This window comes from Barbus barbus (assembly GCF_936440315.1).
Source record: "Barbus barbus genome assembly, chromosome: 9".
NCBI lineage: Eukaryota > Metazoa > Chordata > Actinopteri > Cypriniformes > Cyprinidae > Barbus > Barbus barbus.
In genome coordinates, this window is record NC_136737.1 from 24,838,102 (window position 1) to 24,864,709 (window position 26,608).

Below are 26,608 nucleotides of genomic sequence, written 5' to 3' on the forward strand. Positions count from 1 at the left end.
CAAATTAGCTGGCTGGGCGAGCGAATGAGGAGTGACTGATGACGAGTCACGTGACGGCTTGCCCTTCACACGGGCTGAAGAGAGGTAATGACTTTGAGACTTCCAGAGAAACGTGTGAATGTGAGAAAGAGCCAATAGGTGCAAGAGAAAGAATGTGTGAGCGAGAAACTGAGAAAGGATGAAAAAGTGTGGAAAGAAGAGGAAGGGAGATGACAATGGCTGTCAGCGCTGAATACGTGTCAAGGCTCTTATGGCTCTTTCACCCCGCAATATCTGCCAACTTCCTGTTGAACATGCATGAAGCTTCCAGCCTTTCATATGTGTCTTGTTTTAAGCATAAGCCTCATAAAGCATTTTGAGAACTGTTTAAAACAAGAACAACAAACTGTGCAACAAGTTTTGATTTTAATGTGATTTTTATTTTAATATTTAGATGTTTTATTTTTTGCAAAAAGATAATAAATGATTACTGTTTAAGCTTTTTGTATTCATATTTTTTGCACTGCTAATAAAAATGGTGTTCGGATTTGATAAAAATAATGAATTTGCCAGGTTTATGAGGAGGAAGCAACAACTTGTCATTGCGGTAAAAACACTAAAATGGACATTAATACATTTATTAATAAAGAAAATGTATTTAGTTTTTGGGATGTTTAGAGTTTTCATCCTGGAAAAAGGACAAAAATGTCTGGATTTTTTATTTATATTTTTATATATTGTGTACAGACACTGTGCACTACAAATAAAAATGTGGTCAAATTGTTTAAAAATTATACTTTAAAATTATACAGCTGGTTTTTGCAACTAAAAAAAGGGGGGGGGGGGGGACTATTAATAACTAAATGAAAAACAACCATTGATAACTAAAAACAACAAAAACTAAAATAACATTGGAATATTAATGAAGAATTTAAGTCAGTTGCCAGTGGGGTAAGATTTTATATTTTTCCTGAGTAATAATAATAATAATAATAATAATAAAAAAAAAAATATATTTTATATTTTCTTAATATTTTGTATTTTATTTAATTTTTATTTACAGTGTACATTTTATGCATTGCTAATGAAGAATAGTTTAAAAATGCTGCTTGTTTTCAGCAGGGGAAAAACATTATTATTATTTATTTATTGCAATGTCAAATTGTTTTTTTTTTGTTTTTTTTAAGTTACTCATTTAACAGATTTATTAGGTGATGGGCTTTTGTGGCTAAACTACATTTCCCACAATTCTCTGTGGCAGCTTGAAATTGATAAAATACACATATAAGATTTTAATTACACATCCTAATACATGCTAAAAACCTGTCAGGTAGAAAAAAAAAAGAATGCAATTGTGAAATTAATATAAAGTTTCCCAATGCATTCAAGCCAAGATGACTGGAACGCACATACTTTTCGTAATTGCAAACTTGCGCGTAGGAACATCCCAGAAGAACTGGATTGCAGCAATATGCAGCTAAACAATTTTGTTGTGTTCTGCAGTCCATGTGTCCAATTACATCAGCGTTTGTTTGATAGTGAAACCACTTGTGATTTTACAGTCCCACAATCCATCTGGCAGCCCATCCCACAACACACCACAAATCAGATACACGTGCATCGATCACTGACAAACAAACATCCCATTATGCCTTACCTGCAAAAAAAAACATTACAGAAATAGCTCCCAAATCATTATACTGCAAATCACTCTATAATGGCTCATGTTTTCATCAGCGAAAGAGCAAAATTAGGCTTGGAGGATTTCATTAGAAAAACAAAATGTCAAGCCATCCATTATCAGTCGTAATTCAAGCACGTATCGTTCAGAAGGCTTGCTACCAGCATATGGTGAAAATGTAAGATTTCGGCACCCCATTTCACATGAATTGAATCAATAGCTTGGATAATAAAGTCATAAAAGATGATGTGGAATTAGAGTTTTTCTTTTATTACACTGTAGAGAGGATATGGAAGTTGATCATTCTTGTATTTGCGACAAGAGTGAGAGAAAACAATACATCATCACTGCTGACAATTAGATATTTAATCATATGTAGAGCTACAAACAACTTGCAGATGTGTACAGCGTTTACAAGTATTTCGAGAAAGGCATTTCTGACAGTCAGGCGAAGTGTGTTCAATTGCTAATTGACTCTATGCGGAGTTATCATATAAAATAACTGAGCCATTTGTGTGCTGAACAAATCCATGTAATGATAATGTACAAACTGGTTGAATCAAAGAATCAAACACTTAAGAAATAAGTCAAGAACATATCTAGGCCTAAATTCATTCCAAAATAAAAATAATTTAAAATTAAAAGTTATATACAGATAAGAAAATGAGGACATTTTGAAGATTTTGTACATTATGATATAATCTATATAAATAATATATATATATATATATATATATATATATATATATATATATATATATATATATATATATGTATATATATAGTATGTATAGGGTAAAAAGGGTATAATATATAGTATGTATATGGTAAAAAGCTAAGGTGCTAGTACTGAACCTTGCAGCACTCCACACTGAACTTGTGTTAGATAGTTAGATATGTGTTTAGTAAGAGAGAAGCAAGTTGTCAATGTGTGTGTGTGTGTGTGTGTGTGTGCATGTGTAACATCTGCAATATCTGCACACAGAAGACTCAAATAATGGTTAATTTCATTAGTTTGACTAGTTTTAATTTTCAATTGACTAAACAACATGTTATAACATATAAAACACATTAGAGAAAAGAAAGTATTCAATAGGAAGAATACTTATGCTTTTGTAGCATTAAATTTTACATATTTTCATATAGATTGTACATTAATTAAAATGAAGAACACTTTCCCCAAAATTCTCAGTACTGCAATGTGAAAAAAAAAATATTGATGTTTATGTACAGTCATGGCCAAAAATATCAGCACCCTTGGTAAATATGATCAAAGAAGGCTGTGAAAATTAATCTGCATTGTTAATCCTTTTGATATTTTATTTAAAACATTCACAAAAATCTAACCTTCCATTGGATAATAATTTAAAATGGGGGGAAATATCATTATGAAATAAATGATTTTCGCTAATACACAATGGCCACAATTAACGGCACCCTTTTATTAAATACTTTTTGAAACCTCCATTTGCCAGTTTAACAACTAAATTTTCTCCTATAATTCCTGATGAGGTTAGAGAACACCTGACAAGAGATCAGAGACCATTTCTTCATCCAGAATCACTCCAGACCCTTTAGATTCCCAGCTCCTTGACAGTGCTTGTTCTCTTCAGTACACCTCACTCATTTTCTACAGGGTTCAGGTCAGAGGACTGGAATGGCCAGCAGAAGCTTGGTTTTGTGCTCAGTGACCCATTTTTGTGTTGTTCTTGAAGTTTGTGTTTGAATTATTGTACAGTTGGAAGATCCAAACATGGCCCATTATAAGATTTCTAACAGAGTCAGTCACTTATTGATTTTTATCTGTTGGCATTTGATAGAATCCATGATATCATGTGTCTAAACAAGATGTCCAGCACCTCCAGTAGAAATATAGGCCCACAACATCAAAAATACAGCAGTATATTTCATTGTACACATGGCATACTTTTTATCTGTTTTCACCAAACCCATTTTGAGTGTTTGCTGCTAAAAAGCTCATTTTTTAGTTTCATCTGACCATAGAAGCCAGTCCCATTTGAAGTTCCAGTCGTGTCTGATAACTGAATATGCTGGAGATTGTTTTTGGATGAGTGAGGAGAAATCTTCTTGAAACCCTCCCAAACAACATGTGGTGATGTAGATGCTGTTTGACTTTTTTTTTTTTTTTTTTTTAAAGGTTCTCTGACCCCGAGGCTCAACTATTTTCTGCAATTCAGCAGAATATTTTCCAGCTGTGGTCCTTGGAGAGTCTTTAGCCACTCAAACTCTCCTTCTCACCGTGCTTTAGGACGATATAGACACACGTCCTCTTCCAGGCAGTTTTGTAACATTTTATGTTGATTGAAAACTCTTAATTATTGCCCTGATGGTGAAAATGGGAATTTACACTGCTCTTTTCTTAAAGCCACTTCACTAATTTGTGAAGCTCAATTATCGTCTGCTGCACATCAGAAATATATTCTTTGGTTTTTCTCATTGTGATGGATGATGAAGGGAATTTGGGCTTTGTTTTCCTCCTATTTATATTTCTTTGAAACAGGAAGCCATGGCTGGATAATTTCATGTTCATAATCACCCTGGAGTGCTCAAAATTGTGAATATGAATGGGAATATACTTCAGAGATATTTTACTCATAAGAATTTCTAGGGATGCCAATAATTGTGTCCAACGTGTTTTTGAGAAAAAACAACAACAACAACAACATTTATTTCATAATGATATTTTCCCCCATTTTAACTGTTTTGCTCTTAGTAACCACATATCAAACACAAGTTCAGTTTGGAGTGCCACAAGGCTCAGTACTAGGACCTTTGCTTATTACCCTATTTATGCTTTCTTTGTGGGACTTTATCAGTAAACTTTGAGTTAGCTTTCAGATAATCACTTAAATATATAAGGACAACTGCCAGCTTACTATAGTGTGTGCTTTCTTCCCACTTGATTTCCCAATTTAAATTCACTTTTGTGTGATCATATGCTTAGCATGTTTATTTTGCCAACATCACAAATTTAGTGGATGATGAGCTACATCAGAAGTTAACATATACTGTTACGCTGATTATTTCTGTCATTTTCTTTCTTTCCACTTTCTCATATCCCACTTATGCTAATTTCCGTCTCAATCGCCACTACACGAAAACCCCAGAAACTCTATATTTACACCAAAGAGCTCATTAGAGAGGAATTAACATTTAGAGGGCTTTATGAGAGAGTGACATGAGGACGTAAGGATTTATGTGACCTGGTAATGAAAAAGATTGCTGAAGTGTCATCCAGTCCACTACTGCAATGATTCAATAATATGCGTCAAGCAGTCCCATCAAGAAAGCTGGCATTAACAGCTATGATCACACTGAAGGGCCATCATGCAGTAATCAGGCCTGCATTAATTCTCCCCACCACTGACAAGATTGAAGTTACCATGCAACCAGCAAGAGAGGTTTTCTATAAAATCCACAAAAGAGGCTGAAGCCGATTTGAAGCTGGATTTGCTATACTATTTTGATTAGCGACATAATGGCAGAAAATGTATCGACTCTTTTCTGTAATTTCTTAAAGCAGCTGCATTTAGCCAGATCTCAGAAGAGAAAGTAACAATATTCCTGGCAATATTGTTATTGCTGACAAATTCATACAATTTTATATATATATATATATATATATCACATTGGAATAAATTTGTCATTCTACCTAGCTTTTTTATTATTATTTCCCATTTTAGATATTTTTATTTTCATTTATAATTCATTCATTAATTTTCAAAATAAAAGTATTAGAATGTTTTGAAAAATATTCTTAAAAAATTTAAATTCTGGAAAATTATTTTTATGTATACTTTAATAAATAAACACATTTATGAATTTAGATATATTTCTTTCTTTTTAAAAAACATCAAAATTAATAATAATAAAAAAAAATCTTAAAAAAATGAAGATCCTTAAATTCCCATTTTGTTTTCCATTGAAAAAAAATAACATCAAATAGGTTTGGAGCAATGAGGGTCAAATGGTAAATAATGACTTTATAATGAGGGGTGAACTATTTCTTTAAAGTTTTCATTTTGTCATTTCAGTCTCTGCATTACATTTCTTGGATAAAAGCAAATTTCATTCACTCGCCGTGCACACATGGATGCACATGCTAACAATAAGGGGCACTTTGCCCCAAACCTCCATTTGCTTCTGAAGATTAAAAAATGATTCCATGCTAGCATGTAGCAAATGTGCATCTGTGGTCACATAACAATCCCTTATGGCTAACTAATGGGCCTGAAATAACGGCTTCCACTCAACAAGTACAAAGTAATGAGTTCTAGTTAGCTGGCCAACAAGAGAGGAAGGGAGGGAGGGAGATCGAGAGAGGCCAAATCTCATCATGCATAATAGATTGTGCCAACAGCCTGCGTGGAGCTCTTGAGGCCCAGTGCTTCATCATTCCTGGAATGGCGCAACGAGAGGGGACACCTGGGTTACTGAGGACGAATCTGAATGAGCTCGTGAGAGCGGGAGCAGAGAGGAACATACTCATCTGATGTCCTCTGCTCTTTTATCTTCAAGTCCATCCAAGCTGAACTTTTTTTTTTGCTCTGGTATAACGACAACATCTGATCTGCGTTAAAAATAGTGTTCTTAAAGGGATAGTTCACTGCAAAACAAGGTTTACTCTTCTTACTCGCCTTCCTTCCTTCCCACAGAAGGAGATAGTTAGTAGAATATCAGAGCTTCTGTTTTCCATACAGCACCATATGTGAACAATCCTTTAGGTCAGGGGGTCTAAATAAGTTCTGTTCCTCACAAACCTCATTTGTGGGTGAGTTTTTAACATGCAACAATCAATAGGTGTCTTCAGCTGGAAAATAGATATGTGAAGTCAGACAGTTACTTCCTGTAGTGTTTGCATACAAAATTCAAACAAAATTTCTAACTGGCATGCTTTGGTTTAACTAGCATTGCTAACTACTAGCATACACATACAAAACCGAAGCATACTTAGTCTCTGGGGCATAAGCAGATTGTATGAACATGTACTGTATGAATAAGATTGAACAAACTCATATTCACTACCAATTTGTCAAAATGTAAAATAAAATTCTACTGTTTTTCCAACATCAGCAGCATTATTAGTATGTTGTAAACAGATTTTGGGAATAAACCCAGGCTGGTTTTTACACAAGTATTTTATGAATTGGTTACTTCGTATGATTTGCCTCCAAGTTGTCAAAACATAAAGTGAATGTTTTCTACTTTCCTACGCTACATAGCTTTTTCAGCACATTGTAAACAGATCTTGGGGGGAAAATCTTGGCTGCATCACCATGTGGAATATTTTTCGCAAGTATTTTATGAATTAATGACTTCGTATGAATTTGTATGATTTGATTCGTACAAAAATGTACAATAATAATAAAAAAAAAACGTATCCAAAAACCTCGCCATCAGTGGACTGTAAAAAGGTTGTAGAAAAAAGTATAAATGAGATTGTCAACAATTTGCCAAAGCGTAAAATACTTTTGCCAAACTGCCACGAGAGTACTGTAAGTTAAATGCGTCCAAAAGTGAATAAATGTGCATAAAATTTAAAACCTATGTATATAAATTTTGTTCTTCTCCTCACATAAAGCTACATTATGGCTTTGGAATATGGTTGCCAAATGAGGAGAGCTATTTTTATGGTGGTTTTTGGAGCTTGCCAGCATTTTCATTGTAAGAAAACAATTTCAGACATTCTCTAATGAGTCCCTCTACAGAATACATGGCCTCATAAAAAAATGTCAGGTGTCCTCCGGCCTCGTAAACCTGTCATTTTAGAATTTGTAATCTGAGAGATGACGTCAATGGAGGTTTCTCCTCAGATGCTGAGAAATTGCTTGTCATTCTTAATTCTCTGGGGAAAAAAAACCCTTAAGTAACAGCGGAAAAGTAAAGTTTAAAGCATTTCCCACTGATTAATGAAAGCAGTCTTCTTTCAGAATTCACATATCAAAGGGATAAATGGAATATTAAGAGAATATTACTCTGAACCTGTTAACTCCAGTACCACTGGCGTTTCCCGCTCATATGGTGCCGAACAGAGAATGTGTTCAGCAAGCAAACAGCCTTGACCTGAAGCGGCGCATGTGGGTTTAAATCACACGCCTGCTCTAAATTGACAACAGACTTGGGTAATTTCTGTCTACGTGGTGCTTGAGATAAGCTCTCCATCACAGTGCATGGCTGATTAGAATTTGCATATATTTACTTCATGAATATTTCTAACTCGTAATGATTTGTCCCTTTAGGTCTAGCAATCCTATTTTTTTTTTAGCAGTGAATCTAAATAAATTAAACAGGTAAATAATGCAAAGTTGCATTTATGCACGTCGACGATACTGTGGTAGACAGTAATGGTAATATCATGATAATTTCGTATTCAGAATATTCATTATCTATGGTATTTACATGACAATTTTAAGGTGGTTCACAGAATATCATGGTATTACCATGATACTTGTACAAAAACAGTAATATTACAGTTTGTTCAAAAACATGACGATATCATAGGAGTTCAATGAGACTTCACAAAGTTCATTATGCTACTCCAAAAGACACGGTGATACCATGTACTTTTTTGGTACATCAAAAAATACCATGGAATTACCACAGTCCTTAAAAAAATACTGGAGAGGCAATACGTATGATGACAATTCAAAGATATAAGGATATCAAAGAAGTCAGATTAAAAAAGAATTAACAAATGATTATAACATTAATATACCATGACTTTTAAATAGTACTTCACAATCAAAAATGGTACTGTATGTCCAAAAAGCATGGTGATATCATGTACTTTTGGTATATATAAATATACACACATATACACACACACACACACAAATATCATGATATTACCATGATAAAAATTTTTTTTTTTTGTAAAAAAACCCCCCCAAAAAATGGTATATATATATATATATATATATATATATATATATATATATATATAATAGCAATTAATGATTACATAGCATATCAATGAATACCATGCCATGGTACTTGGACAAAAATCATGGTAATGATTCAGTTAATCCAAAAGCATGATAATACCAACGTACAAAATGATACTAAAGTTTTTACAAGGTACCTCTAAGAATTATAACACCATGCATAATACAATAAAAAATAAAATAAAATAAAACATTGTAATGTCAAAAATCATGGGGATACATATTCATATACAGTGGTACATCTACAAAATTCTAAAATTCAGTCAAAATACCCTGGTATTATCTTTAAAAGCACAGGTGGCGAATAGCATTATAACTCAGTCATTTATTAAAAAAGGCTTGCACATCCAACATTTCGACAAACAAATCCATTGGAATAAATTTTATTCAGCTGTATCCATCACATTTTTCCACAGTAAAGTAAAACTTCCTCTTCTCCTACATTATATATACAGTATTGCTGATGCACTCAGTGCAGATGTCGAACTGAGACTCAACGGAACTCCAGTCCAGCTTTTCAGCACATTGTGAGCAGATCTTGGGAATACATCCTGGCTGCATTGCCACGTGGAGTCCTAGATGCTGCGCTTGATGTTCGCAGTCACACGCTTTTCGATGCGGCATCAAGCACATATGAGATGATGAATTGCCACTGTCTACCGTGTGGCGCCTGAATATTCTCAAATGAAGAAGGCAGAACAATGGGAGGAAAACAAACATTGTTTCTGCATTTGTTACTGTGTTCTATATTTTTTGTGTGGTTTCAAAACGGGAATAGTCTCACTTCAGAAAACAAGCATGAATTTCTTGAGCTAAAAACGTTTTCTTATTTGTTTACCAATGATCGATGCAAGGAGTACTCATAGATGCCAATACCACACTACAAAAACAAAAACTGGAGTCATTTTGGTATTATGTTTTGGTAATTGGTGAATCTCGCAGGCTATTTTCACCCCAAAAATACAATTTATAAAATGAATAATGATAAGTAAATTAACTATATTCTTCATAAAAAAGAAAGTCTCTTTCAGGACCATTATTTTCATGGCAATTAAGCACATGTTTCCACAAAATTGTAATTACCATAATGTGTCTAGTCATTTTCCCTCCAATTATTCTTTTTAATGTGAGTACTTTTTGTACTGTCATGATGTTTACATAATTATGTGTTTTTTTTTTCATTACGGTAATGAGAATTGGGAGCAAGAGTGGTTAAACGTCATGCAAATCTTATTGCTCATCAAGGCTTCATTTTCATTAAGTGCAATATATTTGATTTATTTCTTCAGATTTTGAAGTAAAATATTACCCAGCGATATTCTTGATACATTTGAAGAGATCTGAGGAGGCGCAACCACAACAAATTAACAAAAAAACTAACCTTTTTTTTTTTAATCCTCAATACAAAAATAACGACAGTAATGCCCCCAAAATAATGTGAAGCCCCCGGATATAGCAAGCTTGATGTATGTTCATTTTAAACTCAATAGCACAAAGAAAGAACTTAAACTGCTGTGAAACAAAACCCATCTATCTCCAATTTGTGTTTTGTGGGGTATCATTGCAGTATCTGGAGACAGTAAGAGGCTCATTCATCCTAATGCCCATGGTTAAGTAAACACAAGAGTTTGGAGACACAACCATCTGTACATTTTAACAGGAGGCGTCCTCAGAGGCGAATCTTCTTTAATCTTCATATGTAGCCGGCACTAAAAGTACAATCTGTAAACTACAACATTGTATCCTATTAGAAACTTCAAGGACTTAACTTCACATTTCATGGGAAGATGAAAAACCATTGTACTTAAGGTGATCTGAACAGTTTGGAGAATTGGGAGAACATATCGAATGCTCACAATTAAACTGGATATTTTTAAGCTCTGAATCATTGAGAAAAACAATGACTGGTAGAGTTAGTTCCTGTTTTTAAAAGCCGTCAATGGTGAAGGACACAAATTTCTAAAAACGTCAACACAGTGGTATTGATGCTTATCTTGACAATAATGTCTAAGTATTTGAAATGGGGGCTCGTCCGGGATCTGTAAAGTTTCTCCGTTTCGAGGGAAAACAGCTAAATAAAGACACATTCATCAAGCGATAGACTCGCGATGGAAACAGATCTACCGTCTTTCATCTTTGCCTTCTCAATTTGTCTGACAAGAGAGACGCAGTCTACTTTGTTGCGTATTCTAAATTAAGACAAAGAGAACGTAACAGGTATGGCTTGTATAATTCATCTTGACAACAGATGAATCTTGCTTGTGATAGACGAGCAGTAAATTAAAAGAAAAACATGGCCTATCTTCTTGATCTCCAGCTGTCAGGGGGTTTAAAGGCCGCAATGCCATCGAGGGCGCTTCAGATCGAAAGGGTTTTATGAAGGGTGCTCTAAACGAAAGGTCACTTGCTGGAGTGTTCACATTCTTTGATGGTAATGAGGGGTCTTTGACAAATGCTGTAAATACTTTAAATTATATATTTTAGTATGAAAGTTAAGGAATCATGATTTGTTTGTAAAAACATTTTTTTTGTACTACTACTAATAAACAATCCTGTATAGAAGATCAATTTGCTTAAGCAAAATGGTTTAAATAACAGCTTTTGTATCAAATATAAATCTAAGAAAATGCAGTGAGATACAACAACAAATGCAATAACAATATTAATAAAACAACTTTGCATCTTTGAAAAAAAGCAGCATGTGCATAGAAAATAATTCACTCGTAAAAGGACAACTGAAAAGGTGCTAGCCCCACAATTTCCAGCAAAACAAAAATAAACCACTTGCACATTTATGCTTTCAAACTCATCTGGAATGTTTCGCAACTGACTACCATTGTAAGTACTGTACTTTTTGTTCGTTTTAAACTTAAGTGAAATTATTTTCAGTGTTAATCAACAGTTCATATTTCTTAGTTGTTTGAACCAGGAACATTCTTTAACTCCCTAATACTAAATATTATCGCTACTAGACTTACATCCAGTATAATTTGCAACAACACCTAATGCACATCGGTGGACAGATTGCAGTCAGTTTGCGCAAAACTCTCAAATTATCAAAGAACCCACACACATTCCCGGTGAGAACACTTTTTAATACAAGATTCAAACATACAGTGTTTGGTGGCATTAATTAACAAACGCTGTTTAACATGAAAGAGAATGAATAATGTTTTTCGTCATTACGTTGGCATTGTATTCTTTACTAGGATGCACTTCTTCGCAGCAACTGACCTCTAAGGTGTCTCGCTCAACACATCACTTTCATTTCTAACACCAGGACCCAAGGTCGACCTCAGCACCTTTATAAACGCATTGCTTAAATGTTCAATCTTTTGTCAACTGGGCTCGTCTTTGCAATACAGGTTTCACACTTTGTAACATTGTTAAAACTAAGACAAAATGTTAAAAAAAACAAACATAAAAAATGAAAAGAAAACATACCGTTTCCCCCACTTGTACCATTTCCGGTTTTAAGGATTAGTTATATTCATACAGTAAGTATAATCAAATTGTTTTTTGAAGGCTGAAAATATACGTAAGGCTGACTGATTTGACAAATAAAAATATAACAGCTGTGCAAAATAAAAAAATATTGTACAATAGATCAAACTCATAATTAGCTCAGGGTTTGTGAAATTAATCATATAGATTGAATACATGCACACAGACTTACACCACTTATTTTTTCTTATAGAGATAAAGCTCAAATAAAATAAAATAAAAGGGACGGAGGGGAAACTATCATAATTTTACTTATTCATCATGGTTTTTATCCAAATCTGTAAGAAAAAAAGACATGAACGTAAGCAGCAGACTTAACGGTAGCAAACGAAAGCCATTTTGTAATCTGCATCTTTGGTTTTTCCACCTAAAATATTTATTCAGAGTTGTGCTAATGAGAAAGCAGTAGCTTTACTGTGACCGACTCATTGCTACATAAATGTATAAATAACGTATTATAACATCGAAACAAAATAATCCATTAGAAAAGGCCACAAAAAGACAAGCATTTCATTGTTGATTTTGCTGTACACTGCAAAAAAAAAAAAAAAAAAAAAAAAAAAAAAAAAAGATTACTTGAAGCAAAATTGTGTATGATAATAAATAGTCCTTTTTCTTATTCCATTGGCAAAATGCGATTGTTTTTGATTTAGTTTCTACTCTAAATGTACCAGATTCACGGTTAAAACAAATAAACAACTTTGCTTCTTTGAAAAAAAAAAAAGTGAAAATTTTGCACTTTGTCAATGCCGTACCATGATGAAGTGCATTAGCAATGATTTTGTACCTCAATCCTACTGCACCATTTCCATCCTCAACCTGCTGGTGCGTACAAATGAAACATCAAATCAAACCTCCATGGATTTTGGTTTACTGATAAATCTATAAAGGCTAAATGGAAGCATTAAAAAACAAGTTATGATCGCACCCAAAAACACATCCATACATAACCTCCTACGTGGCAAAAGAATTCTGGGGTTGTGAGACTTGAGATCTCACAGATCTTGCACACTACTCATTCTGACCAGCCGTGACTACACCACACCTTTATTATTGCAAATGTCACTTTTGAATTCAAACCTCAAAACAAATGAGCGTAAAACAAATAAAAAAAATATTAAATACTATTACATAGGACATTTTCTCCGACAACACAGTCCGCCATTTCTATTTTGTAAGCTTAAAGCAAACTTAAAGAAAACCACCTAAGAAAAAGACCCATGAGGAAAAGCTAATGAATCAATTACCAAGACTAAAGTTTTACAAATTGCAATACACTATATATTTATTGTTCTTAATAAACAATTTGTGGTTGTATCAAAAACTTCGTAAAAAATTAGATTGTGATTTTACCAATCTTTTCTCTTTTTTTTCCCTCTCTTTTTTTTCTAGTTTTCTAATGTTTTTGTAAATTAAATCAGTTCTTTTCACTCCTTCTATTCCAGGTCTTGCTCAATGATCTTTTTTATAACCATCACTATTTATAAAAAAATAATCACCCCTCATCTAAAACAAATGGTAATATTTCTTTCTCCATTTCCCTTTTTTTTTTAAACCATATCTGATTTACACACGTTTGGACTATACAGTTATATCCACAGGCAGAATATTATGTACAGAAGACACTTGCTGCGATACCACCAAGGCAAAATATGGCATTCAACTGCAAATATATAATTATGACATGACATTTAATAAACAATACCTTTGTGTAGAGGATGGGTCACCATTATCAAAATCTTCAGTCTTTATTTTGAATTATTTCGAGTGGATCCAAGGCATATACTCCATAATCATCACTGAAATATATATTTATATATTATAAAAATAACAACATAAAAATTAAAGAAGAAGAAAGAAACATAATTTGAAACCCGAGCTTGTTCTGATTAAATCAAGCCTTTGAAATGGAGCAATCCATCTCAATGACTGTCAGTAGCTTGAGTCTAACTGGTGAAACAGTATATTGGTGGTTTTGACTTGAGGGTGCTGAACATGGTTCCTGCTGTCTTGTGATTTAATTGGTTGTACAGGTTGACAGGGTCTTTGCATTCTTAATTCTCTCATAAGATTTCTTCATGGCCTATGGGAAATATGATTAAGTGAGATCAATACTGGGCTCTGGCCTGTCAGGTCAAAGGAAGAATCTGCATAGACGACTCACTCATGAGATTACCACCTCCAAAAGTTTCACATGGCCGGCAAGAAACTACATAGCGCAAATCTCAAGTCAGAACACACACTATGACATGTTGACTCAGTAATTTTAATGTTTTTAGCATATTTGAGGGGTGGAAAATAGTGTTTATCTCAGTGTAATGCTTAAAAAAAATAAACAAAAAAAAAAGTAATAAAATATATAATAAAAATGAAAGACGATCTAGCATAACAACTTTCAAATATACAGTGGATTAAACAAATCTTTTGTTTTGGCTACCTCTTCTTGTAGTGATTTAACTAGACGTGAATAACAATAAAAACAGTTTAATTTTGTGTTCAAAGGCAAAACCATAATGAATCGACATCCCACAGAACTGTCTGCATGGCTGTCCAAGTCCCTCAAGGCCATTCTTTTATTCCGCTTCTGTTATTGAATTTGTTTATGAAACCTTTTGCACCTGCAGTCAGCTTTATTGTCCGCTTATATTATTCAAGATTAACGAATTCAGAAGATAGAAAGAGTGCTGTTAGGCAAGGAGTTTTGATTCAGAAAAATGTGAAACAAAAAAAACTAAGAAAATAAAAATAAAAACAAAATCAATAATTAGTCAAAAAAGCCCATCTAGACACAAAAGCGCCAGGACTTGAGGGTACATCCCCAACAGTTTAGCAATAACCAGAGTAGTCAGAGGCTGAGGTTGTTTTTGCTGTCCTTTGCAGACTATCCACTTGACCCACCCTCCCACATCTCCTTAAGAGTCCAGTTTAAATCCCCCCCGCATCACATACAAACCCCAATTCGCAGCACCCCCCTTCTAAAAATCCCATAATGCAAAGAAACAACACACTGGTGTGGAACTACAAAAGTTCCCCATCCTCCTGCTCCCGAGGTTTCAGCAAACATTAGGGTGGCACGTAAGGTGGGGGAGATCTGTACGGGGTCATGTTCTTGGGGCGGGATCCTTTCCCCTCCATTGGTGTAGAAAAGGGTGGTGGTGGCTGGTAGGGAGGGGCATTAGGATCCTCATCGTGCAGAGGGGTGTACTCTCCCAAAAGGTCCTGGTTCAGAGGTGTTGTCTCTGGACTAGCCATGTTGGGATACTCTGGTGGAGGAAGCGGAGGCTTTTCCTCTTGAAGGATAAGGGGCATGCTGGAAGATGGGGGCTGCTTAGAGTCATCAAGCTCATCTGCAAAAATAATGGGCACTCCTTTTTTGATGAAAGTTGCTTGGTCTTCGATGGTCAGCTTGCCCTTGCGCTTCTTGCGATAGCAAATCATGGCAATGATTCCGGCTATCAACAAAATTGCTGCAACCACCACTGCCGGTATGACGGTGTGAAGATACACATCATCATTGCTCTGTCTCCCTGCGCCCACAGCGGGAGTAACAGGAGAGGTGGTCGGATCTGGGATCTCACCTAACGGGACAAACATGTAGTTGCGACAGCTTGCTGTGCCTCTGACAGTGATATTTAAGGCCTTGAAATCTGGTTCCATAACATGCATGAATTGTTGGGAGGGTCTACCCTCATTATTAGAGATTTTTCTGCTCAGTTGCTGTATTTGCTCTTTTGGGCAGGGGTTTTGCTGAAGGCTGTTGTTGGTCCATTCCACAATGATAGAGCCCTTCATGATGTTCTTCAGTGTAACGGTGCTACTGTTGCGATCACCGAAAGACTGGGACAGTTTCTTGACGAGAAGGATCTTCTTGTGAATGTCATTGGTGACTGTACGTGCATCCCCTTCAAACACAGCAGTAAACAACACTGGTGACTTAACACCGTTTCCCCATCGATTGACACGAACCTCAAAGGCATCTATTGCATAGAGACCTCCTTTGTCAGTTGCCTGCATGAAATACTCATGTTTTCCTTCATGCTCCTGGTCTGGTAATCCATAGAGCAACTGGCTTGTGCTATTGAATTGTATCCAGGAATCATCTCCAACCACATCATTGGCCTTGCGCAAGGTGAGTCTCAACTTATCGGTAGTTCCATCCTCTTTGTCGAAAAACGTATCAGATGGAACCTTCACCTCAAAGTAGGTGCCGACGTAGGCATTCACCTGATCGATTGGGTTTCGCAGCTGGGGTTTTATATTGCCTTCAATTGGGATAACAGGTGGTGTTGTGCGCCTTGGTGGTTTGGTTGTGGTGGTCTTGGGTTCTCTTGGTATCGGAGTGGTCTTGGGTTTCTTTGTAGGTTTTTTTGTCGGTTTCCTGGTGGTAGGTGTTGCTGGAGTCACAGAGGCCCCAACATACACAGGCCTGGTCATGGTGGGCTGGATGGTGATTGTGCTGGTGGTTTCCATTACTCGTGTTGGCTGAGGGGGGCCTAAGGTTGGAGTGTAGGCAATGGGATCTTTGTTTCGAATGGTAGGTTTCATAGGAAGTGGCACAGGACCACGAACAGGTGGAGCAGAACTGTCTGAGGTAGGAGCAATAGAAGGAGAAGTCGGTGTGGGAATGATACGGATGGGGGGCTCAGGGTAAGTTGTTGGGGGGAGTAATGAGGGAATGGGAGTGGGGGTGTTGTTGAGCTGCCTTCGCACCCTTTTGGGTACATGAGGCTTTTTGTTAGCGATATGCCACCCAACTACCGGATATCCCAACTGTGCAGACATGGTTCCCTCTTTTGCTGGAACCTGAACACTACTGATATCAGGAATGCTGCTTTGCTCCAGACTGCAGCCAAGTTTCCAGGACAAAAGGGCTCCGTTTTCAACCACCTTCTTGGCATTTCCCGGTCCTGCCATGAAAGCAGACATGTCAAACAAACGGTTGTTGACCACAGGCAAAATCTTCATGAGCTGAAGCCCCATGCCAGAAAACTTCTTCATGTTAGCAAGTAGTTCTACCCTCTGCTTCGAGCTCATCTTTGTGAGGTCAGCATCCAGAATGACGGTAAGCACAGTAACAGGCTCTTCATTGCCACAGATGAAAGGTTGGACATCATTGCTGGCTGACTGTTGAATTGCAAGCTGAAAAGGGTCCGTATCAGCATGCTCCTCTGGGTGCACCTCAATGGAGAACACATCTGGGCTTTGGGAGACTTGGCTCTCATTGGAAAAAGAAACCGATATGTAGTGAACACCCTTGTCTGTCTCTAGAGGAAGGCCTTGAAGTGTGCCACTCTCTCCATCCCAATGCAACCATGCTGGGAGCACATCCTTGCTTGCTTCTGTGATCTGTAAAACAGGAGGAGAAATAATGATTACCGCAACTGAATGACTTGCATCTGAAATGTAACAAGACAAATGAGCTTACAGCGATGCCAGATCTGCACTGCCAAGTCAAACACTTAAAACCTGAAAGTAAATCCCACTTTATAATGTGACTAATATCCAATCACATGAATCAAAGCGGTCTTTGACACATCATTTTTAGTTTTTGTATTCTTTCCTGGTTGTGAGCACAAAGTCAGTATCTTGAAATTCAGTAAGACAGGAGGAGTAAAGACTATAATGAATGAGTTCTCTCAGAGTGGCATAGAGCTCCCTGCGCCATGAGATACTCCACCAGCTGGAGAGCCGTTCAATGAGCGCTCAGTCAAAAATAACCAATAATGAATCAATGGCATTGAGATGATCCATTAACACAAACAAGCCTCTTTGCAAATACAAAAATACATCCTTTCCTTTCAGCCCGTTAATTTGATTAATAAATCCTGGTTCATACATTATGTAGAGCCAGTGCTCATGGGTTGGGTCATTAAAACTCAAACCAGTGTACAGCAGTCACTAAGGAAGTGAGGGCATCAGCAGCTGGGCTTTTTATTTCAATTGACAGCCTTCAAAGGTTTAGACACAAAAATCTACCAGCACCACATCCCTCTCTGCCTTTCACAATCTTCCTTTTGAATGTTCCCATCAACCAGTCAAAGCATGTATGCTAGTTTGATTGTGAACCTACAGTGTTTCCTCTAGGAATTTTTCCTGCTGTGGCGGCAGGCTGTTTTTCCACAGGGGGGGAGGGGGTTGTCACAATGACACAATGATTTTCCCGTGGACCATGCCCCTTTTCTTCTGTCATATATAACAGCATGTGTTTATAGGCAGCTGTCCCTTTAAGACCGAATGCACGGATCCAATATAATGATACACATGCTATTTCTTTCTAACTTGTTTTCGTTCACTGAAGATGAGTGACTGCGTTATCGAGAATGATTGTTGAGATGTCCATTTTCACATAATTCTGTATGTATGAGTCTGTTCAAACACAAGGAAATGCGAATGAAGAATGAACTCTGTGTTCGCGTGCGCTTAAAAATCTGTGCGCGGGCGCTGCGTCCGGCAGCTGTGGCCACAGAAATCAGCGCACAGTGAAATAAGTTCTATTCGCCTCGTCTTGCGCTGGAATGGCTTAAAATCACTCAAATGTGTAAATTGGCAAGATAAAACATACAAATGATAAACGTTCACGTCTTGAGGTCTGGTCCATAAGGACCACGGATCAACTGCGATCAGTTTCACAACTACTGTGTAATGTTGGAGGTTGAATCGAATCGTTACACATAACGTAAACCACTACTATGATTACACTTAAGTTTGCGCTATATTATACTCACCTTTTAATAATTAGTGTGTGACTAACGTCTCCTCCACTATAAATTACCAGACTGTAAATGAATCGAGTGACGTCACTGAAAAGCTGCAGCCGTGGCGGGGATGATTTTTGGCGTGGCGGGCCGCCACGGCAGAATGAATGTAGCAGAAACACTGACCTATTTGATCGCTTAGAGAGACTAATAATAATATTAGTTATTTATAGATTAATAATTCAGGTGGGAGTCTAATTATAGGCTGATCTATAGTCTTGTTGATTGATAGTGTGTTTGAAACATCAACACTGCGTCACTTCAAATGGTACGTGGCTTGCACAGAACAGTGGTATTTTAGCGGATGCAAAACGACAATTGTGTTATTAACACAGCCGAAGCTCTCAAATTTATTTTGCTTCAACATATAGACCCTTTTTCTGTTAGTAAATATTGTGATGTTTTTCCGTGGGTGGAGCTTAGGTGGAGGCAGAAAGATTCCACTGACCGCTTCACTAACGCTAGCTATGAAGTCTGTTAAGCTTGTTTATTTAACAATAACTGGAGAAATTCTGATTTTACCTGCATATGTAAGATATAGATGCACTGTCCAGGACCACTATTGTTATTTAAAAAGGTTAACTTTAACGGACAAAACCAGATTGGCCAACCCGCACACGCTTTTACTGAAAGGATGGACGATCTGACAGGATTCCCTCCGGTTGAGTTACTCCCATCTAACGTGTATAGTTAAGACAAACTCAGTGTCTATCTAGTCATGAAGATGTATGTATATTTCAATTTCAGCAGGCAACTATTTTTACAGCTACATTATTATTCCAGCCAGAATTAAATCACAACAATGTACAATTACATATGATTAAGCATATAAATAGTCAGTTTGTTGTTTTACACGCATGCACACAGACATTATTTCATACACGACATAGTGAGATGCATAAGAAATCTTTAGACGCGCCCATAACAACAAAAGACAGTACTTTATTTAACCTTTTCTGATAAGAAGTGTGCGCTGCAAATGAGAGCATTTTCGCTTCTGTCCAGTTGCTCGTTTTATCTTGTTTCACCACAGCTGTCGTCGTTTTTTTTGTCTGGCAGTGGCATCAGGTAGGTCTTAAAATTTAAAATTGGAGCCTCTACAACATCAATTCGGGCACCCAACATCACAACAAGACGATATTTTAAGCTCCTTATGTAGACAAATCTGCGCTGGTTTGAACTTTTTTTTTTATATATATTTGGGGTGAATTATTCCTTTAAAAATCAAAGAAATGGGCCACAGCTATCAATTACGGAATGTGTCAAACTACGATCAATTCTGGAATCATCCTTCAATTAGAGAATTGATTTTGCACTGCCACTGAATCTATACTTACTTTTCGCCTCATTATCTGTAAAAAAACACATCTAATAGATATACAGCATTGGCAAAAAATTCTGTTTATAGTCAAACTGATACCATCCCTGCAATGAAACATATGGCACAGATGGCATGTGTCTACTTTCTGGTGCCCCTTCAGACCTTGCTTTAGAACAAAAACGGAAGGTTAAGGCAAGTCTTCAATGCTGCCTTCTGAAACTAGAGCATCAGTGGCAGAACACACACAGCCACACACACACACACACACACACTGACATTCAGGGAACCACATAGTTTCCATAGTGATGATTCATGCATCCCACACTAAAGACAGTATAACTTCTGCCAAAGGCATGTTTCTCTTGACTTAAGTAAAGAAAGCAAGGAAAGGCAGAAACGAGTGCAGAAAGAATGTCAACAACAAGAATTAGCAAGTTGTTTTTTTCTTTTATATTTCAGTTGCTGCGGCAAGCCTGTCAGGATGCTTCTGAATGGCACAAGTAGAAATCCTGACCTCCCATGTGGAAGGAATGTGAATGGCGACTGTCAGTCTTCAACATTCTGCCTAACTTTTAAACCTGTTGTGCTCCACATGGGAAAGAAAGTCAAGCAGATGTGGAGCAACATTAAGGTGAGAATCTGATGACAATTTTCATTTTGGATGAACCATCCCTTTAACCTGTTAACCTTCACCCCCATTTGGGGCCTCGCAGGTGAAAATAACCTACCTAAATTAAAACGGTAACAGTTCGTGACAAAGTGTGCTACACAAACAAATGAGGTATCTTTGGAAAGAAGACACTCTCGGCTTTACTATCTATCATCCAGAGTTGATAATGCTCAAAAAGATAAAAAGTTATAGACACTGACGTGCCTTGAAAAATATTTTTCCACACTGAATGTTTTTTTATTTCATATACAAATACATGAAATAAGTCCTGGAGCAATCCAGAAAAGTAATGGGTTGAAAGCCACATGTCTCATTAGTTTATATTTCAAATTTGAAGAAGATACCATGAAAAATGAGATTCCTGCAATATTTTTTCTGAAACTATTTATAGTCCCCCCACCCCCCTGTTTGAGGAAAAATAACCACCAAATGGATTTCAGAATTATACAAGCTATTTTAGTCATTATACATGTTCCTGCATAGTTTTTCAATTATAAAATAATAGACAGATTTATTTGAGCACTAAAAAATACAAAAATAATTATTTGAGTAATAAAAAAGGAAAAAAAAATAGAAAAAATGCTTTGTATATAGTATGTATACTGAAGTATTCTGATTGCCAGACATGAAGTGATATTGGCAGACATGGTCATACAGTCAGTAATCACACGCTGATGTGCTTCCATTCAGATGATAATCAAACAGATGGGCCATATAATCAATAATAGCCATCATAGAGTCGGTAATAAACACGCTGATGTCCGTCCATACAGATTATAATCATGCAGATACGGCCACATTCCCCACACAATACACACACACACATATATAAAAAATGTAGAAGAAAAAAAAAAAAAAACGTTTTTTATGGATAAAGCAGATCGCTAAGTTACGCCCCGCTCAGATGACAGCTGCGTCACAGCGTGCGTCACTCAGGAGGGAGCGCCAAATTCAAATAATCTAGATTCCGCTTTTCTGAGACTTTTTTTTCCGTGGACGGTCTCATTCTGTTTGTAAAACCGTATGCTACAGCACCGTGTTGTTTTTTTACCACCAAGACGCTGTTTTTGAGCATAATTTATTCCATAAAGGACGCAAACAATAACTCTCTGAAGAAATGAAACGTAAACAAAGGAATATTCATCCTTATTACAACGTTATTGTTTCGTTGGACTAAAAGTGCTCGCTGGGATGTTGTTCTGTGGACCCTTACCTCTCTAACTAAACTGGGATTTCAGCAGTGGACGCGTTTGTGGCTCGTTATTACAATGATAATGGTACGTACTGCTTTTTTATTCTGCATGCTTTGTGTACTGCAACAACAACCTTTAGGACCTCTGTGATAGGGTTGTAATAGCCAAATCTAAAAAGGCTTGATAAACTTTTCCCCACTGAAATGAAGGAATTGCACGGATGAATTCGAAACTCCCTTCGTTGTGGGTCAAATAAAGCCGCCCATTGTTAGGGCACGCTTACGGGGGAGTCTGCAGGAAGAAAAGATCCCATTGTTAGGATATGAAGACAGCTGAAAAGATAAGATTCATAGTTCTGAAGGAGTAGGCTCAGGCATGTCTTTGTGATATTAGAGAGAGAAATGGAGACAAAGGAGGCGGTGGAGAAAATGTGAAGAGGGAGAGCCCTTTAGTTTGGCCAAGCAGATGTTTACAAGAAATGACTAACCCATTCACTTTGGTTAAAAATTCATGCAACTCCACTCATCTCGGTCTCTGAATACATTTGCACATGCTTCTTTAAATAAAGGCCCATCACATTTTGAGGAGAGAAGTATTTGCACTTCTAATTTCGAGACAGAATGACGACAGTGATCTTTGAAAATAACCCACTCTTACCTAGGGAAAACGGCAGGCCTTTTTCAGCGGATTGTGGAACATGACCCATTTTTATGCTGAAAATTACAAATGAAATGGGGTGTGTGTTCAGGTCACTTGAGAGAGGGATTTACAAAATGTGCGACTGAGCGACTGTCTAGCAGAAATCAAAACAGGCTTCAAGTGGCCAATGGCAGTGCATTTCTTCAACCGGGTAAATGAAAGTTATGAAATGAATGCCAATTTTGCTTGCTGACATTTTTTTTAGACAGGGAAAGAAAAGGAAACAGAATAAAGGCTCACCGGGAGAGCGGCTGTTTGTTTATAATAAAACTTTAAATTGCTATTCGGTGAGGGAATGTCAGCTTTTGATCCATGCTGCGAAACAAGCATGAACAAAAGGAGAAAACCGTAAATCTGCAGAGTAAAAAAAAAAAAATGCAGTGAAGATAAAACTCATGACTGGCAAGCAGTATTCTTTATCGTGGATTGGTACGTTATGAAAGAGTGAAAATTACAGCTTTTCTGGCCTTGTCATTCGTGGCGGACAGGTGGAGATGGGTGTATGCAGAAACTCGACATTTGAATTCAACATATGACCTATTTGATAGGACATCTGCAAAATAAGGAGCCTGAGGAAAGAGGGTTGAATGCTAAAAGAGGGGTTTATTTATGGTGTAAATCCACAGAGCTCCATTTCCTGAAACAATCACAAGGAGAACAGTCAAGGACACTTACCTAGTCAACCCCTAACTGCCCTCTAGTGGACATATTAGGAACCGCAACATTGGGGCTGTGTTCCGTTCCCTTTGTTTCCAAGCCCACCTAAAATGAGGAATTACAGGACCTCGTTTCTGAAAACGAAAGCCTGCTGAAAGAAAGGCCAGTGGTGCGGCAAAGTAATGCTAGCCTGCGATGACAGGCACCGCAAAAGCTGGTTGCTATGCAGAAACTATAACAAATAAAGACGAATATGCATCCACAAGACCCAAACGGAGCGATCTTGAGTTACATACGTCTCCCCTTCGACATACAGTGACTCATATTTCCAAAGCCATTTTATTATCAGCTGCAGGAATACAACTTTTCCACTGCCTCACTGCTGAGGCTAATTAGGTTTCAGTGCCAGTCTTTGTGCTGAAAAAGGGAGGGGCCGGGGAGAAGACGAAGAATCCCACCGTCACGGACGAGTGTGAAGGAGCAGGAGGAGAGGAATTCAGAGAAATGAAAGGACAAGGGAGAGAGAAGCTCGCTGAGTCGTTTAAACAAGAATCGACATTAGCAGTGACTAAAACATCTGCCTCCATATCTCAAAATGATTGAGCAATTGTCAATTGGCTTCGACATTTAAGACTAGAGCTTTGTGCTTTTTTTTTTTTTATTTATGTTCAAAACAGGACAATGTTAAGATGAGCTTAGCTCTTCTCTCTTTTAAGCATATCCCCTTGGTTCCTTTTGATGTAATGGAGGCAAGAAATGTAAAAGCATGAAGTAGGTCAGTGACTTCAAAGGGATCTTTTGCACAGTAGGTTATTTATGAATATCTGAGGGTCCGAGCATTTCGTGGAAATCATACTGATGGGTCTGTGGTGTGAACAGAGGGCTTTGGACTCGACTGACACAACAAGATACTACAAAATAAGCGGTGAAGACCAACTGCAATAGTTTATGACGAGAATAATCAATGTTAACAGATTAAAAAAATAACATCAACTAAAATATTAAGTGCAAACAAGAAATTATAAAAGCGTTACAGTCATTTGCCAAGGTAAGCACACTACTACTATTACCAATACATATTTCCCTATTAACCCTGAAAATCTCCTATGACTTTAAGACAGAGGTTTTTAAAATCACAGTCCAGGGGAGCCACAAGGGGGTGCTATTTTTTATTTATTTTTTTTGGAAGGCGGGGTCGGTGGTGGGGGCGGATGCAGGGGGCTGTAATTAGTTAAAGTGGAAAAAAATATATATATTTATTTTAATTCATATTTATCAATCCATCTATATTTAGATGCATTTATATTCTAGGAAAATTACTTCGTTTTTATCTGTGAACCTTTATATATATGACAGTATGATCCAAACACTTTGAGCTATTACGCAACCACCCAAAACCTCATAGCCAGTCCCTTATAATCACCTTTACCACTCTATGTTTTTGTGCAATTTCCATGTACAGCCAATCCGAGTTTTTAAACACTGCAGTTGTAGTTTTAATTCATTTTTGTCCCCAAGCCAAACTTTTTTTCATGACACTAGAAAATTATTTATGATTTGCAAAGCCGATTTTAAATGCTATTAAGGAATGAGAGGGGGAAGTTCATTGTGGGATATTGGTCTGGACAGGTCTGAATGGCTACACAAGGGAACAGCTGTAGGCGACTTTAACTGTTGGATTCTTTGGCACAGCTGTCAAGACAGATTTTCCGAAAGTGCACAAAGGGGCTTGTGGTTTCAACTTAAAAATGCGCTTGACAGGGCAGAAATGATCCAGTGGATGTAGGATTACACAGAAGGCATGGGAGAGCCACCCAACATTCAGACGGGACAGAGAAACACAATGAACAGATACGGACAGGGTCACGCTTTCAAGAACAGTTGACATGGACGGGTTGGTTAAAAAGGTCTCATAAACTGCTGGGTAGTCAACAAAAGACACATGGTCAGGGCTGCATTGTGTTTGCACCATTAGTGCACTGCTCGGTTTTCAGAAAGTAAGAAATGCAAGCTGACAAGTTGATAAAAGCGCACACCTTGTCGGGCTTTACACAAATAGCCAATTGTAGCATCAACTACACAAAAGCAGAAAATAAATTCCATGCCCTCACAGAAATTTTGGTAAACAAACAGATTTGTTTATGCTGTTGATCTAAATGTAAAGTGCCCCCCATGCATCAGTCCGCAGTTTTCAGAGAGCTCTATGCCATTAAGCATGCAGACCACGTGTTTGCAAGGATTATTGCGTTATTACAGGGACCAACACATTTTATGGTCCATCAGTCATAAGGAAAGCGTAGAATAAGATTTGAGCAGTGCTTGGGGCAAAGTCACGTCTTATGCACTGACTTGAGTACACTGGCTGGGGAGAGTTGATGTGGAGCTATCTGATATACCAGGGACGATCCGCTGAGCACCAGAGGACAAATTTGTTTGCATGCATTTGCAACGCATTTCAAAGGATGCCATGTGCTTTGAAGGAACAGCCTCTCACCTTTACTGTGCTCCTGGAGTTCTTCGCTTTGATGGGAACCCGCATTTGGAACATCCTGCCCACCACCGCCGAGGAGTCTGGGAAGCCGACGGGGTGCGTCACCGCCGCTTCCGCCTCACGTAGGTCCGACAGCACCGCCGAGTGCATAGACGCCTCCAGCTGCCTTGCATCGCCTAGAACTTCCATTGGGTTCTGATCCCAGGAAGCCCGCACTTCCGTTACTGTCAGCACCATTGCGATCAGCAGCACCAGAAGAATCCTGTCCCTCTGCCCCAGCATGGGGCATCCCCCATCCAGGAACTCTCTCAGTTTATTGCGCATGCCTGCTTTTATTTTTTCTCACTTGCACAAAAGAGGACGTCCAGTTGAGGTGGCAGCATGCACCCTGCTGAGTCCGAAAGAACTGATCCTCTTTTCAAAAGCTCAATCCTCTTCTTTTGTTCCCGTTGCCGGCCCCTTTTCCCTCCTTTTGTGGAAGTGCCCTCAGTAGTTCTGAAATCCCATAGTTAAGGGGCTGCCTCTAAGACCTGCATTGAGAAAGAGAAAGAGAGGAATTAATTAACACGCATTTTAATAGCAAAAGAGGACACTGACATGTCTGACATATCTTCAGAGCGATGTGTCATGTTGATGCCATAAATGCCCTGAAATGGGGAAAAAAAGTACAGCTACTGGTATAAGCTATGTATT

At 37.5% G+C, this 26,608-nt stretch overlaps 1 protein-coding gene across 2 annotated transcripts in view; it reads right to left on the bottom strand.

Annotated features, from left to right (window-relative positions):
• Positions 1-13,531: 13,531 nt before the first annotated feature.
• LOC306875463 (dystroglycan 1-like) overlaps positions 13,532-26,608 on the bottom strand; it is a 32,847-nt gene continuing 19,770 nt past the window's right edge. For both annotated transcript variants that reach the window (XM_079426043.1, XM_079426042.1), the window contains exons 2-3: positions 25,919-26,445; positions 13,532-17,475 (exon numbers count right to left, since the gene is read on the bottom strand). In XM_079426043.1, coding sequence (XP_079282169.1) covers positions 15,193-17,475; positions 25,919-26,239 — 2,604 coding nt within the window. In that variant the 5' untranslated portion in view covers positions 26,240-26,445 and the 3' untranslated portion in view covers positions 13,532-15,192. The remainder of the gene's footprint in view (positions 17,476-25,918; positions 26,446-26,608) is intronic.